Raw genomic sequence first — 18,306 nt, forward strand, 5'->3', positions numbered from 1 at the left:
TCCTGAGGGAGGGGGGTGGTTCTTTTTCTAAGGGTATAGTTAAAAGGTTCGTCCGTTGGATGTTTTTTAAGTTCCCCCAAACGTCACCTAGTGATATCAGAAACAGGAATTTTTGGAAGGCTGTGGGCTGCATGCTGTCAGAATGTATCAAGAGGGCTGATCCCGCAGTCAAGGAAGGTTTCATGAAATTATTTCTTTTAATTTTGGAAGTTGTTAAAAAGGATAATTCTGATTGTGGAGGGGAAAGTAAAAAATGTTCAACGGCCCAATCCCCAGTTCTCCCTCAACCCCTTTCCCTACCCTCTTCTCCGAATCCCTTGCTCCCTACACTGGGTGGACAGGGGGGAGCAACCCGTCCACAGCAGACGCAGGGTTGCTACCGTCTCCCTGGCTCCCTCCGGTCCCCCCGGTACCCTTACCCTGGCGGTACTGGCCACACTGCCAGGGACCTTACCCTAGACCCTCTTCCCAATCCCTCATATCCCGTAGCTGATCCCAATAGCGCCCAAGGTTTCTTTAATCCTCCTAACCCATTCCTTACTTACCCCGGAGAAGTGCCGCAACATGGCGGCAATTCTATAACATCCACCCCGATCTCCCAAAATGGCGGTCGCCTCGTGGCGAGCACTTCTCCTTCCCAGAATCCCTTCCTTCCCGCGCTTTCCCCAAATCCCGCCATCCTTCCCTCAAACCCCTCCTCTTCCTCTGTGGCCATGACTTCCGTTCCTCCCGCGATCGCCCCTCCTCCTTTGCTCCCTCCTACATCCGGTGACCCCTCCCACTTTCCCATGACCACAACATCGCCAGCTGACTCTGCTCCACCCCAAAACTCCGCCCAAAGCTCCGCCCACTCCCTTCCGATTTCCCACGCTCCTCCTTCCGGTTCCCACGGCGACGTGGGAGTCCGGGGGACGGGGCCTGGGAAACAGGAACCGGTTGATGATGAGAATCCCCTGTTCCTTGCTCCTGTTACCTATAATGCGAGAGGGAATCCCAGATGGGAACCCCTCTCGTTCGATAGCATAAGAGACGTTTGCAAAGCAAAAAGGGAATTCGGCCAAAAAAGCGAATTTTTTAAGAGCGTTTTAAAGGCAACACTTTCTAACACAATGGTCCCTGCTGATTTAAAGCGTTTGTTTAGTTGCCTGCTCCCTCAATCTGAATATAAATTATGGGAAAGAACATGGAAGAGGTTAGCAGGGGACCTTCTTCCAGAAATTTTGCAGAGCGACTCTTGTGCTACCGACATTGAGGGTAATGACATCACCCTAGACCACCTTTTTGGTGAGGGTGACTGGAGCAAGGCACAAAAACAAGCAGGAGGGATTCCGAAAGAAGTTTTAGATTCCATCAAAGATGCGGCAGAGCGTGCGTTTTATAGCATGCCTTCCAAAGAACCATCAATTCCATATATTGCTATTAAACAGTCTCCTGCGGAGCCTTTTTTAGATTTTGTAGATCGAGTCAGAGCAGCAGTCGAGAGGAAGGTAGAGGACCAGCTGCTGCAAGAACAGCTCATTCTAGAAATTGTTACCACCAATGCCAACGAAGTGTGTCAAAGAATCATCTTAGCCCTTCCCGCGTCTCCGCCTCCAACCCTGGACCAGTTGATAGAAGAGTGCACCCGGAAAGCGATGATTGTCATCGAAGACATCATCAAAGCAAACCCGACTAGCGATCAACTTGCAGCAGCAGCCTTCGCGACACCCCGGAAACCTACCTTCCCAGTGGGAGCCCCTTTACCACCAGGACACCGATGTTTTCACTGCGGACATGAGGACCACTTCATTAACCGATGTCCGTTTTTAGGCAGAGCTCCACTGGGAACAGACAGAGAGAGGGGGGAGAATGCCTCTTGTTCCTTACCATCAAAAAACTAACTGATGAGCGCGGATCTGCCCCACGCTGCGATACAAGTTGGGCAGACCGCGGGGACATGATAGACAAAAAGCACGACAGTCGAGTTACCACCAGTGACTGTCGTGCACCATACCGGATGAGACTTACAAAACCTATTCTTTTTCGTTCACAGGACTGGCACATCATTCGTCCTGAGCCTGAACTTCTCTCCCGCATCCAACAGGCGGAGACCCATCGGCACACGTCATCGTTAGACTGCAAGTACCTCGTTGTCGCAGACACCAAAAACACTCCCCTTGAGATTGAAGTAATTCCTGCAATTTTAACACCCAAGCCGGAATACTTCACTCTCTGGGTGCGCTGTGTCCATCCCCCCCTCTTCCTTCCGGGAGACCAGATTGTCGCACAAGCAATTCCCATTCCTTATTTCGTGTGCGATGATCTGGATCTCTCGGTCCTTTACACCGAAGTATTGGGAGAGGAAAAGCCCCTCGTGTGGTGTGGCCTTAAGAGCGAGGGGCATTCTATACAACTTCAAGGGATGATGTGTTGGGGTGCATTAATTTAAGTTGGTTTATTCCTGTACCCCCCATTCCTGCTTATGGTTCTGCCCCGGGCTCTCTCTCTCTCCCTCTTCTGAATTGTCCCGTCAGCTACACTTTATCTTTCCTAAATTCCTCCCTAACTGCCTGTCTGTTATTCAGGGTCCTTGCCCACTCATCCAGAACATTCTGGCCTGGACATTGAATGATTGGTTTAGAGGTCAGGGTTCAACCCCTAATTTATTTACACTGGACATCCGAGCTGTTTGTTATGCGTTATTCCCTCCTCTCAAAATTTTAGATTGGTCGCTGTGTTCTAGTTATAAGACCTTGCCGAGCAAGCTTTTTTGTCCGCGCCCGACGCACCATCAATAAACACCTCCTTTTTCCCTGTCGACGCGGTCCAAAGCCTTTTCTCCTGCGGGACGCAGCCCAGCTTCTCTCCTCACGGCTCTGGGGGTTTCTCGCCCTTCTGAAGGCATTCTGCCTTAAATACTCTCCCTAGGAAGTCTCCTAGTGGGAGAGTGCCCTTCCCCCCTTACTGCTGCCGGCGGTGCTGGCCTGTGCAGCCGGGCGAGTCAGAGACCAAGAGGTCAGCAGTAGCCGCTGCAATGATGGACACAGGGGCAGACGTGACGGTCATTCCCCCACACAAATGGCCGCCACAGTGGGAGTTGCAAAACGTGAGCAGCTCAGTTTTAGGTGTTGGAGGTTCTCAATTGGCACGACAATCCAAGAGCATAGTTCAAATTACGGGGCCAAATGGGCAATTGGCCTCTGTGCGCCCATTTGTTTTGAATTCCAAATTTACCCTGTGGGGGAGAGATGCCATGTCCCAGTGGGGGGCAAAATTAGACCGTCCTGTCCCTCAAAATTTTTAGGTGCGGCCACTGAAGAGCGCCCTACCCTCAGGCTCAATTGGCTAACTGATACACCAGTCTGGGTAGAGCAGTGGCCGCTGAATAAACATAAATTAAGAGCGCTCACTCAGATCGTGGAGGAAGAGTTAGCCAAAGGTCACATAGTAGAAACCAACAGCCCCTGGAACTCCCCAGTTTTTGTTATCAGTAAGCGGGGGGGAGACAGGTGGCGCCTCCTTCACGACCTGAGAAAGATAAATAATGTTATTGAGGACATGGGATCCCTCCAACCAGGCATGCCTTCCCCATCTATGCTCCCCCAAAATTGGAAATTGGCAGTGATAGATATTAAAGATTGTTTTTTTCAAATTCCCCTTCACCCAGCTGATGCGCCACGGTTTGCCTTCTCTGTGCCTTCCATCAACAGAGAAGCTCCCATGAAGCGCTACCACTGGCGCGTTCTCCCGCAAGGGATGAAGAACAGCCCTACCATCTGCCAGTGGTATGTCGCGAATGTTCTGTCCCCAGTGCGTGCAAGGGAGAGTGACTGCATTATTTATCATTACATGGACGATGTCCTTGTATGTGCCCCCGACAGCGATATGCTTGCACGTGCCTTAGAGGACACTATCACAACCTTATCGGTGGCAGGATTTGAGTTGCAAAAGGAAAAAGTGCAACACCTGCCGCCTTGGAGGTATCTGGGACTTGAAATTACAAATCGAACCATTTCACCCCAAAGAATTCTGATAAATGACAACCCTAAGACCCTGAGAGATTTACATCAGTTGTGTGGGTCCTTGAACTGGATCAGGCCCTGGCTGGGGCTCACCACGGGGGACCTGTCCCCTCTCTTCAATTTGTTAAAGGGGGGAGAGGGGCTGGATTCCCCGAGGGCCCTGACCCAGGAGGCCAGGACAGCACTCGAGAAGGTTCAGTCTGCCATCACAGCTTGGCAAGCCCATCGATGCCGAGAGAACCTCCCTTTCCGATTTATCATCTTGGGTAAGTTGCCGCACCTCCACGGGCTGATATTCCAATGGGACGTTGGCCAACGGGATCCCCTCTTAATAATAGAGTGGGTATTCCTTGGTCACCAACTGTCCAAAAGCATAACCAAGCCACAAGAGTTGATGGCCCAGTTGATCATGCGAGCCAGAGCACGCCTGCGAATGCTAGCGGGGTGCGATTTCACATGCATTCATCTCCCCGTCAAGACATCTACGGGGAAGATGACAAAAGAGACCGTGGAACATCTACTTAGAGAGAATGAGAGCCTGCAATTTGCCTTGGACAGCTACACCGGGCAAATTCTTGTTAATCATCCCGGCCACAAATTGTTTAATACTGAGTTCAATGTGGTTCCAAAAGATATCCAAAGTCGCCACCCCCTCAAAGCACTGACAGTTTTTACGGACGCATCCGGAGGGTCCCACAAGTCAGTAGTGACTTGGAAAGATCCTCAAACTCGACAGTGGGAAGCCGATGTGAAGATTGTGGAGGGCTCTCCACAAATTGCTGAGTTGGATGCAGTCGTCAGGGCTTTCGAGAAATTTTCCGAACCCTTTAATTTGATTACAGATTCAGCTTATGTGGCAGGTGTAGTGTCCCGGGCAGAACATGCAGTGCTCAAAGAGGTCTCCAATCCTATTTTGTTTGGCTTGCTCTCGCAACTGATATACCTGGTTTCCCACCGAGAGCAACCCTTCTTTGTAATGCATGTGAGGTCGCACACCGATCTCCCAGGATTCATCGCAGAAGGCAATCGCAGAGCAGATGCTCTGGCCGCACCTTTACAACTGGCTGGCCAACCTAACATCTTTCAGCAGGCCAAGCTGAGCCATCAACAGTTCCATCAAAATGCTCCGGGCTTGGTCCGCCAATTCCATCTGCGGCGTGACCAAGCCAGAGCAATTGTGGCCACATGCCCGAACTGCCAAAAATCGGCTCTACCATCGCTCACCTCTGGGGTAAACCCCAGAGGTCTCCGCAGTTGTGAGGTGTGGCAAACAGATGTCACTCATATGCCCGAGTTTGGGAGGTTCAGATACGTCCACGTCTCTGTGGACACCTTCTCGGGAGCTGTCTTCGCCTCGGCCCACACAGGGGAGAAGGCAACAGATGCACAGAAACACCTAATACATGCCTTCGCAGTCTTAGGAATTCCATCTTTAATTAAAACCGACAACGGCCCAGCTTATACCTCTAGGGCGTTTGGTGAATTTTTGCAAAGTTGGGGAATCCAACATCGAACAGGAATACCACACTCCCCCACCGGTCAGGCTGTGATAGAAAGAACGCATCAAACATTAAAGCGAGTCCTCGCCCGTCAGCGGGGAGATGTTCAGGTTCAAACCCCACACCTCCGGCTCTGCAAAGCGTTGTTCACCATCAACTTCCTTAACTGTTCCTTTGACAGGCCGGAGCCGCCAGTCCTAAGACATTTCCATCAACATTCCCGATTAGAGATCAAGGAGGAACCCGAGGTCCTTATCAGGGATCCGGACTCCGGGGAAATTCAAGGTCCAGTCCGTCTTGTCACCTGGGGGCGTGGATACGCTTGCGTGTCCACTCCCTCAGGGGTCAGATGGATCCCCAAAAAATGGGTGAAACCGTATGTGCCACCGTCCAAGTCTATCACACCACAACTTACCGTCCCCTGCGGCGAGGAGGATCCACAGGATGGCGCTTTTGCGCAAAATCGAAAGCGCCGCAGATGAAGAGGAAACCTAATACCATCCCTCTGATTTATGTCCCCTTCAGAGATTTTAAGTTATTCCGTGTATTTATATAATGTTCTGTTTTCCCTCAGGCATCCATCATGATCGTTGTCGCCCTCCTCATCTTCTGGCAGCTCCACCTCAAGGCCTTGGACCAGTCCCTGGTGGCCGCGTGGATCGTTCCACAACCCCGAAAGAACGTCTGGGTGACTCTGGCCCATGCCCTCAACCAAAGCCATCTGTGTCTTTCTACACCAGCAGCAGAGAATCCGATGTCAACTTGTCTGGTGGGGATTCCATCAAAGTGGGCGGAGTTCCCTGACTCCATCCGGAACATCCAGAACCAGTTGAACGGGAACAATCCGCCGAATCAGTGGGTGGAAATCTTTCGGTACTGGGGGGTTGTGAACTACGCAAAAACACCAGTAGCCAATCCCCTAGTACTGTGGCGCAAATGGGTGTACGACCTGCCTTATGCTGAAGCCGAGCCCCAAGAATTCGAACTATTGGGCTCGGCTAAAGCAGACTACTGCGTGCACTTTGACTTCACTCCATCGTCCCGTGCAAAGCTCTACGAAAACATCAAACAACATAAATTAGAGTTTAGAGCATCTACATGGTGCACACACGTAGAAAAAATAAGCGCCCCATCCACTGATGATGGGTACCCCAGAAAGCTGGACAAGGGAGTTTTCCTAATTTGTGGAGATAGGGCGTACCCGGGAATCCCCTCTCGTCTCCTAGGAGGCCCTTGCACCCTGGGGCGTTTGTCCCTGGCGTCACCCAACATGACCCAAATTCCAATTCGGCACGCTAAAAGAAATTCAAAAATTGTAAAAAGGGGTGCAGACCAATTTGATGAACATTGCGACAGCGAAATTTACTATTGGGCGAAGTCTAAGAGGATTGCCGTCTCTGTTTTTCTACCTTGGGTGGCGGCGGCCAAGTCTCTCAGTGAGCTTGGCAACCTCGAGTGTTGGGTGACACGCCAGGCGAATTTAACTTCTGAAGCCTTGAGTGACCTCCTAGCTGACGAGGAAATCACCAGACAGGCAACCCTGCAAAACAGGGCTGCTATTGGTTTCCTGCTGCTGGCACACGGGCATGGGTGCCAGGAGTTCGAGGGGTTGTGTTGTTTCAACTTATCATCCAGAAGCAAGTCGATTCACGCATCCATTCAGGAAATGAAAGACCTTATCGGCACCGTGAAACAAGAAAACGAGGACTGGTTCAAGGACCTGTTCAAAAACTGGGGCCTTTCAGGGTGGATGCTTTCCCTTATCAAAGACATTGGGTGTTTTGTCATTGTTCTTTTCTTAGTAATGCTGTGTTTTGGAATCTTGAAAAGAGTAATAACTGCTTCTCTATCCAAACCTTCCCCAACATCTAAAATTGTAGTCGCCGCTGCGACTACCCAGGAAGGTGATTGGTGGGAAAATGCCGCACCGAAAGACTCAGAGACCTAAGACACCAAAGACCTTATTTTCCCTTAACCCACATCCTCTTCCTTTTTAAAAAACAAAAAAGGGGGAGATGTGGCGTTGTATGTTTAAAAAACTATAAGTTGAAGTTGTTGTTAATTATTCTTTGTTAGTTTGAACAATGGTTTGTTCCTTTTCCCCCCGTGTAACCCCTTGTAATGGTTTGTTCCGGAGTTGTTTTTCCCCGTTCTTCCCGCCACTGGCCTGCCTGTCAAAGTGAGAAGTCCCCTGTTCCTCCCCCTATTTGGTTATGTCAATCTCTGTGGTGCTGCCTCCTACCCTTGTCCGTCATGTTAACCCCCCCTCCTTTTTTCGAGAAACTTCTATGTCTCTCATCCGTAACTTAGTTCCTGATTTGTCCTCGAGGCTTCCTCCCTCCCCCACATGCTTCTTATTGGATCTTTTGTATTGCGTCAGCCTACCTCTACCCTCGACCATTGGTTCCCTCATGTTTCCACACCCCACGCCCCCCTCACTTTATAAGGGCTAGCCGAAGCCCTCCTCCTTTGACATTTGTCCCTGGACCCTCCTTGGATTAAAGTCTCCTTGGAACCCATACAAGTGTCCCTTCCTTCTTTCCTTTATCTCGGGACCTCGTATCTCACCATAGCCTGCGTCACCCACGCCGCGGCTGTCACCGCTACCCGGGCAGTCTCGACGAGAGCCTGGGAGCGGCCAGTCTTGTAGTGCCCCTCTGCGGCCTCACAAGGAGCAGCTAGCCGGCACCCCTTCGCTCCGAGCAACCGCAGCGTGTGTGAGCTACATCTACCCTTCTCCCAAAAAGTATTCCAGAGATCTGACTTCACTTGAAAACGTGCACATGTCTACAGAGGTAACTTTAGTCATCACACACATACAGCGTCTCATCCAGTATCTAACTGGAAAAAAATGAAAGAATTGCTAAATATTTTTTAATGCAGAAATCCAAGACTCCCTACAAGGAACATTTTATACTCTTACAGCCTGTTTCAGAAGTTCAACATCTCAGATCAAACTATTAGCAATATTCCTGCAACTTAGATTTCAGGTTTAGACCCTAGGGTGGAAATTTAGAAGAGTTGCAATATTTGGGGTTTTTTTGGCCCGTCAAAGTTAATGCTAAACACCAAAGCTAATATTTTCAAATATTTAAAATACTTTACCAAATGCATTTACAAGCTTATTTGTATTTAAATGACTGGGTTTCTTCCCTACCATTTAGCTTCCAGCCTCTATGGTAAGAATCACATGTTCAAAAAAACTCTGGCTACTTTAGACCAAAGTCTCCAGACTACACAATGACAGAGCTGGATACAGTTATAACATCTGTGGAAGTAACTGAGGAATGGAGACTTGAAATCTGGCATCCTAAACCTCATTAAGCTCTTCTACGCTGTAGAGAACTGCAACTATTTCTACGAAAATTTTACTCTGGCCCCAAGTGGGGAATCAGCACTGGAGAGCTGAGTTGGCCAACCAATGGATCACAGCCAATGCCCTCTGGCCCCTGGAGAATTTAAGGAATGCAGCTCACTGAAGTGACACAGGTTTCTCACAGCATCTTGGCTTATGTGGAAGACACAAAATTAAGAGTTTCATTTTTCTGGCTATTAGAAGAAATCAGATGGGTTAGTTATTCAACTAATATTAATTTGTCAAACCAGTAACCAATAATGCATTTCTATTACAGCAGAAAAAAACCCATACATTATTTAATTTCCTTTAGAGCCTACCTAAAGACAACAGCATATACCCTACATTAGTTGAACAGAGCAATCTGTTCACAGCTCTGAACTGCTCTGGTATTTACCAGCTGCAGGAGGAGCTGGCATTTTAGAGCAGTGGAAGAAGCGTGAAGCTCAGCTTACCTCCTTCCCCTAATTAACTTTTATAAATACCCTGAAAATGTAGCGTACCTTCAGGGAAAGGGAGTTTGTCCAGCCCTCCAGGCATACTGGATTAAAAACTGGGCCTCAGCTGCAGACATGAGTGTGCTGGGGTGATTGCTGCCAGTCATATTCACGTCAACCAACCTGAAAAATTATGCTAGCATTGGTGGCATTTAAAGCTGTATTTTTTTATCATCAGTAAGTTAATATGATTTATATTAATACTATCTTCCCTGAAAGAAAAATAAACCTCTCAGTAGAGAACCTCCTCTAAAGCATCCTCCCTCACTTCAGCATCAAACCATTTAGCTGTAATTAATTCAGTCACACTAAGGCCTATGAGGAACTTACCAGTAAAATCTTGTTATCATTACCATATCTTGTTATTATTATCTCAGTTATCTTGTGACTCACCTCTGATTTTTGGAATCTAAACAAAAGAATAAATTTCTTATTTTTGTTACCAGTATGTCTTATTTTGCAATAGTAATGAGCTGCTTGCAATCTCAGGGGATGTATGTATGCAATTATACATTTTAAAAATCTAAAAGTGCTAGTGCAACATGTGTAATCAATTAAGAATGTTTTGTATATGCATTAGTTTTTATTAATTCTGTGTTTATTAGGTGTTAGATAAATCCAGTTTTCCAATTGATTTTAAAGTAAATACCTTTCTATAGTCCTGAGGCATGATTTGCCTTTTGTTGCAATAGCAAAACCCCATGACTAAAATGTTTCTAGCAGAACTTTTCTAATTATTTCAATTCAAATGCCTTCCACTGTGGGAGGCAATTTGGCTGTGGTCTGAGAGTTCTATCACCACAAATGTCCAAAGATATCACTTTAATACACACTCAGAAAGGAACAAATGCTGTTTATAAAAGGTGTCATTCCCATAGAGACCAGACTGGCAGGCGAGTCTGTGTTCTTATAATTCCATTCTTCCTCAGGGAACAATTTCTGACATAAAAGTTTTATTCCCACTGAACAATTTTAACTTCCCTTAAAGAGAAGAACCTTCTCTCACTGCAAGATAAACAGAATTTTAAAGATTCAGGACTGAAGTTTAACTCATTCCATGCAATTCTGGCTCCAATGTTCCACTGCAGCCAGAGAATTTCTCTTGCTGGAGCCTATTCACCACATCTGTCCATTGTCATAACCCCAGCTAGGGGAGAAGAAAACCACTGTGATGTAGGGTAGGATCCTAGGGTAGGGTGAGATGTGCACTCCTAGAGATGAGCATTCTCTACCAATACAAGAAATAGGCTCACATCCTTATGTGCTATCATAAAGTAAAACAGTGAAGATGGACAGAGAAATGCTCACTTAATTCCATAAATAGTTATAGCTCTGAAAAGAGAAGGAAGCAGTAATAAAACTCTACTAAATATTTAGTGACTTCAAAGAAATCTCTCAAAAATCTATCATCGCAGAATGTGGGACAACATTTTAAATCAAAGATGTAAACACACCAAGAACTGAGATCCAAAGTACAGTTAGGTTTTCCTCTTCCTCTAATTGTCTGTCTGCTGTCAAACATTCTTCTCCTATCTGTGCTAAGGCCAGCCATGGGGTAGAGCTGGCAGCTTCCCCAGGCTTATCAGTGTACAAAATGCTGTGAAAGTGAAGCATTACGTTTCTAACAACACTGAAGCTGCTGTATGTGCTGTTGTAATAGCTTCAAAGCCCTAATTAAATAATGGCAGCAACTATTCTGAACTTCCCAATGAAATCAATATGGATCAATGATGTCAAACCATCAAGCTGTACAGAAGGTCAGTCTATGAGCAGCTCTGAAAAGAACCACCATTTCTGTCACTCTTGGTGTGTTATCTTTTGATAACATCTGTTATGTCTTTTTCTCAGTTATAGCATGAACTCACAGGGCTGTGATTAACCTTTTCTGTATACTGTCCACTGACTCTGCTCCACCTAATAATTTATGCACTGAAGACCTAAACAGAACTTGTGTTATAATTTGAAGGTATGCTTGCAAGTGTTGAAGACTGATAAAACCAGAACTATTTCATCCTTGAACAATCCTGATTCAGTGGTCCTAAATACAGAAAGTCATTTACTCTTGCCTTCAGTAGCATTTCATCCTCTATTTCATGATCCTGATCCATGATGAGCAGGCAAACCTAATACTTAATACCTACCTGAAAAGAGTATTAAGCCAGAGACTCCAAGACCAAGAATTATACTTGACCTTTTAAATTTTGTTCCAATCAATATCTCAAAAATTGATTTTCTCTTATTCAGTATACCCAAATGAAAGATTACATGACCTCCAAACAGGGAAAGGCCACCAGAACCTATTCTCTAGTCTGTGTTATATAAGAGCCCTAATCAACAGCCAGTGAGTATCTGAGAATACCAAACACACCCACCTCAACTATTATACAACAATCACACCAGCAGTGGTGTTCAGAGGAAATTATGACCAGAATGTTAAATTAGCAAATTTTTAGACTTGGTTAAACGTCTAGCAGCAGAACACAGCTGGATTTAGGCTGCACAAAAGTACAACATCAGCCATTGCCAGTTCATTGTAGCTATGACGTGAGAACATTTCCTGAGTCAAATGCATCCAAGGACTCCCATACCCCAACTCCCTGGGAAGTGACAACTTCCCCCTCCACACTTTTAACCTACAATGAGCCAGGCAAGCACATTACTGTGCCTATTTGTCCCCATCAGCTACCACATGCTTTACTCCTAAGAGGTGGTGAGGTCCAAAGGACAGATCCCAGGTCCCTTCCCAGCGGGCAGCTTTCCAGCCACTCTGCTCCCACTTGTCATGGTGCATGGGGTCACTGTGTCCCAAGGACAGCACCTGGCTCTGATACTTCAGTACTCCCTTATCGAATATTGGAAGGAGTTTTGAATGAGTTACACATGGGGCCTTTGAGTTGTTTTTGATGATGTGGTTTATTTTTTTACCTTCTACATAGGTAGGAAGGGTGAGTTCACTTCACACCTTTACTGCATGGTTCACAAGGTCACAAGAATCTTGGTTACAAGACTCTTAAGGATTTATTGACTAATAAAACACTGCTAACAAGGATATTTATGGTTTTGACCTAATCTTTAAATATTTCATCTTATCGACTCATGCTACCATATATGCTTTCTTAGCAAATCATGACACACAAACCTACAGTACTGCATTCTAAACTCCCTGTTTACCTTTCTAAATACTTTTATTTTTTCTATTCCTTAACTTAAGGTGTTTCTGCTTTAAACTATAAATCTGCATTTTCATATCTAGCACCTTAGTTTGGAAGCTTTTTCTAAGGTCTCAAATCAAATCCTGTGTTTAATTCTAAACTTTGGCTTACAGGCCCAAAGTTCTGAGAGTTTCTTCCATTCCAGATTCAAACATCTCTGCCTCCATTTTGTATTAAGAATATTCTTTTGATGGTTTTGTTAATTATTTTTTGTATATATTAGAGCAGGTAAGGTATTGTTATAAATATAATTATGATAATTAATATATAAATGCTTATCTTTAAAATCTTTTTACTACAGTATAAGGTTTAATTTATCTCATATATTATTTAATTATGTTTTATTATTAACTTGAATCTTATAGTTATACTTTTTCTTAATTGTCGTATGTTTTTATTAATAGTTTCTGAATTATTGATAGGTTCACGTAACACATTTTGTTAGAATTTTTACACTTATGTCTATGTATTAGTAAAAGACAATCTATTGTTGTTTTGTAGAGTTGTATGTTTCATATTTTTGACATTGGTTAACAAACTAATGTAAGAGAAGTAGTATTCGTTTGTATATTTAACTAGTTCTTTAATTGATTTAATTGTTTTAGGGTTACTGTTGAGGTAAGTTGGGGCAAAAATACAGATGTTGAAAATCCTTTTCTGAAGTTCTAAGGTTTAAAATTATCTTTATAATCTGATTTATATTGTTGGACAAACTATTTTTCTCTGTGTCTACGGTCTTTAATCCTATTTATACTGGGTGTCAGTAAAGTAAGCCTTCTAATGCTACATGGACTACTTCTGGTGTTTGATGGAAAGGCTGGTTAAGCTCTATCTCTGTAAATGAAAAACATTTCCTGTGGTAATTGTAAAGGGCTACGATTCGGTGTTGAAGACAGAACTGAGCTACAATTATACTAAGACTGTATTTTTATACACAGAGTGATAGAGAGTAATATCTGAAGTTTTCTTTTTGTTTTGTTCAAGCCTAAAACCACTCAATTTGACGCAAAAATCTATTTTCACAGGACTCAGGCTTTCTAATTCATGGGGTTTAAAGGATGCTTCAGGAAGGAATCTGGTCTAAACACTCTATCCACCAGAGGGATTTATAACCCATTGGAAAAGATGTGGAGGAATGGGTTTGGCATTGGCTAAGTATCTACTGGCAAATGGACTAAACAAGCTGAAAATGTTTTTTCAGGGTTTGAATGAGTTAAACATACAGTATCTAAGTCTGATGCACTGGGCAAGGTAACTGAAACATTGGTTTTTGGTTGATTAACAGGTAAAGCTGTATTGCTAAAGGCAAACAAAACGAAAAGACATAAACATGACATCAGATTCAACTCTGTGTTCACAGTTCTTGTATGCGAAGTAAGAGGTGTTACTCCTCAGCTGTAGTCTCTGCACAGTCCACGTTTGTGTGCTTGCTTTTTTGCTCTCAGAGCCATCAGTGTGTTTTAGTGTTTGATATGGTTTTACATTCTTTGCTGGAACCCACTTTGGTCCTGAAGAAACATGCTTGATCCTGGATCCTGGATCCTGGCACTGGTCTAACAAATGGAGAGTCCTTCTATTGAAATATCAGAGAGGCTGTGGACATATGTAAAACAAAAAGGGAATGAGGAATGGCCTCGAGCCTTTGCACAGTGTGCAAACAGCCTTTTGCCTGTGTCATTACCCGAAAACAGGCTCTTAGTGTAAGCTGACCAGACAGTATTTTCTGAGATCTGTCCCTTGTCCCAAACCCATTTGTTTTGTACAAACTCTTTGCTTCAATTGAATACCACAACATTCTCCACAGTTCTCATCCATTCCTGGAGGTGTCTATTCCAAAGTTGCCACAATTCTAATCCGTGCAAGAATTTTCCCCTTATACTGCAAACCCTGTCTGACAGAGCTCTTGTAAATGAGAAACTGCCTCAGTTTCTCATTTACAAGAACCAAGCTTTTTCATTAAAGCTGATTACAATTAATGAAATCTTTTTTTTTTTTTTTAAATCATGACTTCTTGGTCCTAAAGAAATTGATGTCTGTTTTTACTATCAGAGGTCCTGCTTTTGCTTTCTTCCAAAACTACTCTTCTAGATGCAGCAGTCTTCTTTCTCTTTCCTTTCTCCTATGATTTTGCCTTTGTAGTATCTGTATTTATGTTCCTCTAACCTAATTCCACAATGGCGACAATCCAGAACTCCTTTATGCCAGCCACCCTCCTTTTATCCTTCTCAGTCTAGTTGTTCTTTCCCTGCTCTGTGCCTGTTCTTTACCCCAACTAAGCTAATTAGGGCTCTTGGGGTGAGGTTGTCTGTGTGCAGGCATGGAAAAGGAGCAGAATGAAACAACAGCTTTAAAAAATCTCTACCCAAAACAGAAAAAAAAAAACCTGAGGAGAGGAGCATTGCATGGTAGATGTCTTGAGTATTCATGCAGCTCAATAGCAAATACATTCCTTTGCCTGTTGCCTACCAAAAAAAAAAAAAAAAAACACAACAAGACACAGCATTTTTGAAACTTACATGTCTTTCAATAAAATAATTCTAGAAAATATGAGTTGGGATTAGCCTGGTGAAAAAAAAAAGTCAATTTTTTCAAGTAGCCCTCAAAATACCAAGAACAGAAAAATAATAAAACAGAAATTTTAGAAGGTGCAGTTTAACAAATGTTTGATCTCAATGAATCATCAAGTCAAAGGAGGGAAAAAACCCAACAAAAATTTATTGCATGGCAACACTGAAGTGGTGGGAGTTTTATCTGGCACAGAAATAAGAGAAGGAAGGCTAACCATTCAGTGCCTTAAATCAAAGCTGTTATCTTTCTTTTTTTTTTTCCCTTAGTTCATTCCAAACATGTTTGTCAGATTATAAACTCTGGGAGATCCCAGATATGAAGGCAGGGGGTTGTTGTAGCGCAAGGGCAGGAGCCGGCACCCGGTCTTGCTGAACCTCACACCTGCCAGGCCTGCAGCTCCCCGGCTGCTCCTTCCAGCCCTTCTCCAGACAGGTGTCCCATTGGCCAAGCCCAGTCCCCTGCCAGCTCCCCAGTCAGCCAGAACTGCTGGGAAATGATGGAAAGGGGCTTGGGCAGCGCCCCCGCCAGCTCCCTCAGTACCCCTTGGTGGATGCCACCCGTCCCCATGGACTCCTGACAGAATCATCCTTTACTGTTTCAGCTATAACTAAATAGGAATGTCAAGGACCTGGATAAAAGGATTATTGTGTTTCCCTCATAATCTTTTTCCAGAGCAGTAACATTTTGCAACAATTTTCTGAATATCAAAACATGTCCCTTGTCTGCTACAGTAAAACTCCTGTATAAAAAATCATGCAGATGCTTAATTACTTTTTTGTGCATTACAAAGTGATTCAACCTGGATTTATATACAGATTAACAGGGAGATAGAATAAAAAATCCCAGAATACCACTGACACAAGGCTGTGAGGAACCTGAAGGCTGGTACCTGACAAGTGGTACCGGTACACGGATACACAGATACACACACAGGAACTACTCACACCCCGGTGCAATGTGGGTCAATATGCACAACTTACACTGACCTTTCACTGTGGGATCAAGAAGGGGCTGAGAAAGCTGAACATGCCATGCTAGAGTCTCATCTGAGCGGCAGAAAGGAACCTTGCATACAAGAGGCTTTACCGGTGTGCAGGGCAATTTCACAAGGTGGTGACAATCTGGCTATCTCAGTCTCTTTCCCCAGGAGTACTAATCCAGAATAAGAGGACACAAAAGCTCCCCTTTAGAATGTCACATAAAGTACCTGCTGCACTTCCAAGCTAATTGAGATGCAAATTGGAGACAAAATGTTAGAGCCTGTCTCCCTAACCCTACACGAAGACATTCAACAGCATGAGGGATAGCATACACCCCTTGTGGTATCAGAGCCAAGAGCATTTCAGCTGTATGGTGCTTTCATGGCTCCTGACTTCAGCAGGCAGACTGCATTTAACAGAAGAGTCATACTGCTTTTCCATCACATAAAATAATTCCCTTTTGTGGGGAAGTAAAGAGAATGAGAAGCCAGTACATCTGCCTGATGGATGTCAAAACCTATTCCATTAAATAAAGGTAATGGTAAAACTCAGGAGAGGCAGCAGCACTTTATAGTGAGTTCCCATTTATTCATTTTGTTTCAAAGCCAACAACAACTCCTATAGTCTTAGACTCCAAGAAGAGAGAGTATTTGCATTTCAGATTTTATCAGTCTTCTAAAGACACTACCTACAGCACACACAAGCATGTCTAATGCATACTCACAAGCTCTTAGGGAATTATGATGCTCAAATTCAAAATGCATTAATGGAATCAGTATGAAATATGATAGAATAATCACCCTGAATACCAGGAGTAAACCTACCCAAATACTGACTAGATGGAGGACTTACCTCTGACCTCTGTTCTAATCATGTAAAGTACAAATTAGAGACAAGCAGAGACAGTAATTAATTCCATAAGGAACAAAAATCAGCAAAACATACGCCCAGTAAGTGTTCTGTTAAACCATGAAACTTGATCAGTATGTTCCTACTAATGTCCTCTGACAGACACATCCGTAGGTGCAGGAAGACACTGCTGTTCTGTCACACACATCCCTATCCAACCTACTGCTATTCCTGTTCATCAGTACTCCTGGAAAGTGGTGAAATAGTGCATCTCTCCATATAATGATGTGTAAAGCTCTCCATTAGTTTTTTTAATTTGTTTTGTTTGAGAACATGAGAAACTCTCTAATGAATTCATAAACGCTTTCCTATGTGGTTCCTGCCTTTCCTGAATGACAAGAATAGAAACAATGGGAACTGAAACAGCAGATTCCTTTGCTGCTGCTGCTGGCTGCTTTTGCTTTAAACTGTGGCAAGTAAAATAAGGCAGCATGAACACACAGGGCACTTGGAGCCAGCCTCTGACAAGGCAGCAGTGCGTGGCGCCAAACAAATTGTGCAGAAAGCAAAAGACAAAGAGCAGCAAAACATGGCAGAGGCTGCAAACTTGTAAAGCACTAAAAACATTTACTCTTTTTCAAATACATTCTAGGCACAGTGGGACGTAAGGCATTTCATACATTTTCCTGCAAGTGGCCTAAAGTAAAATATACCAGGTAAGTGGCAACCTAAGCAAAGAATACAAATGTCCTAGAAAAGCACTCGAAAACAAAACAAAAACATAGTTGGAAAGTACTTCCAGTAGCTGAGAAAAAGAACAGCAACAGAAAAAAGGTCACTGGCATACCTCTCAAATGAGATGCTGAACATTTAAGAGGCTAATTTTGACATACTTAAGAAGATCAGCAACTCTCCAGCCCTTGATTTTTGCATGTAACATATTGTATTAGTTCACTATATGATCTGAGATTTAATATTCAAAGAGAGAAATATACCTGCAACTGAACCACACTGACATGATAATTAATTCTGTCAGCAGTTAAGTCATTTGATGGGAAAAAAACCCTACAAACAGTAGGAGTTCTCTCGTTCTCAGCATCCCTGATGTAATTTACAACAACCTTTTTAAAGCAAAAGATCCAAGTTTGATGTTTCTCAGTACTACGGCAATTCCCACCACATTAGGAATGGGCAATGACAGAAGGAGGCTGCTACAGTTCTCACTAAAGTTACAAAAAGCATCACAAGTAGATCTGGAGTTTGTGAATAACCCCAGTAGTAACAGTTATTGGAAACCTTTTCTAAAGCTGGATTTGGGTAAAACTTTGTTTTATCAAAAATAAGA

The 18,306-nt window shown here is 44.0% G+C and overlaps 2 protein-coding genes across 7 annotated transcripts in view; one reads left to right on the plus strand and one right to left on the minus strand.

The window, feature by feature from the left end:
* The window catches only part of CTNNA3 (catenin alpha 3), a 427,418-nt gene that overhangs the window by 209,452 nt on the left and 199,660 nt on the right, over window positions 1–18,306 (minus strand). The window lies entirely within an intron of this gene.
* Window positions 6,084–8,024, plus strand: LOC135306137 (uncharacterized). The gene is made up of 2 exons (XM_064429663.1): window positions 6,084–7,210; window positions 7,253–8,024. Exons 1-2 carry the CDS (start codon window positions 6,084–6,086, stop codon window positions 7,446–7,448), a joined length of 1,323 nt encoding a protein of 440 aa, XP_064285733.1. The 3' UTR covers window positions 7,449–8,024.

The sequence above is a fragment of the Passer domesticus genome, chromosome 8, assembly GCF_036417665.1.
Source record: "Passer domesticus isolate bPasDom1 chromosome 8, bPasDom1.hap1, whole genome shotgun sequence".
Taxonomy (NCBI): Eukaryota; Metazoa; Chordata; class Aves; order Passeriformes; family Passeridae; genus Passer; species Passer domesticus.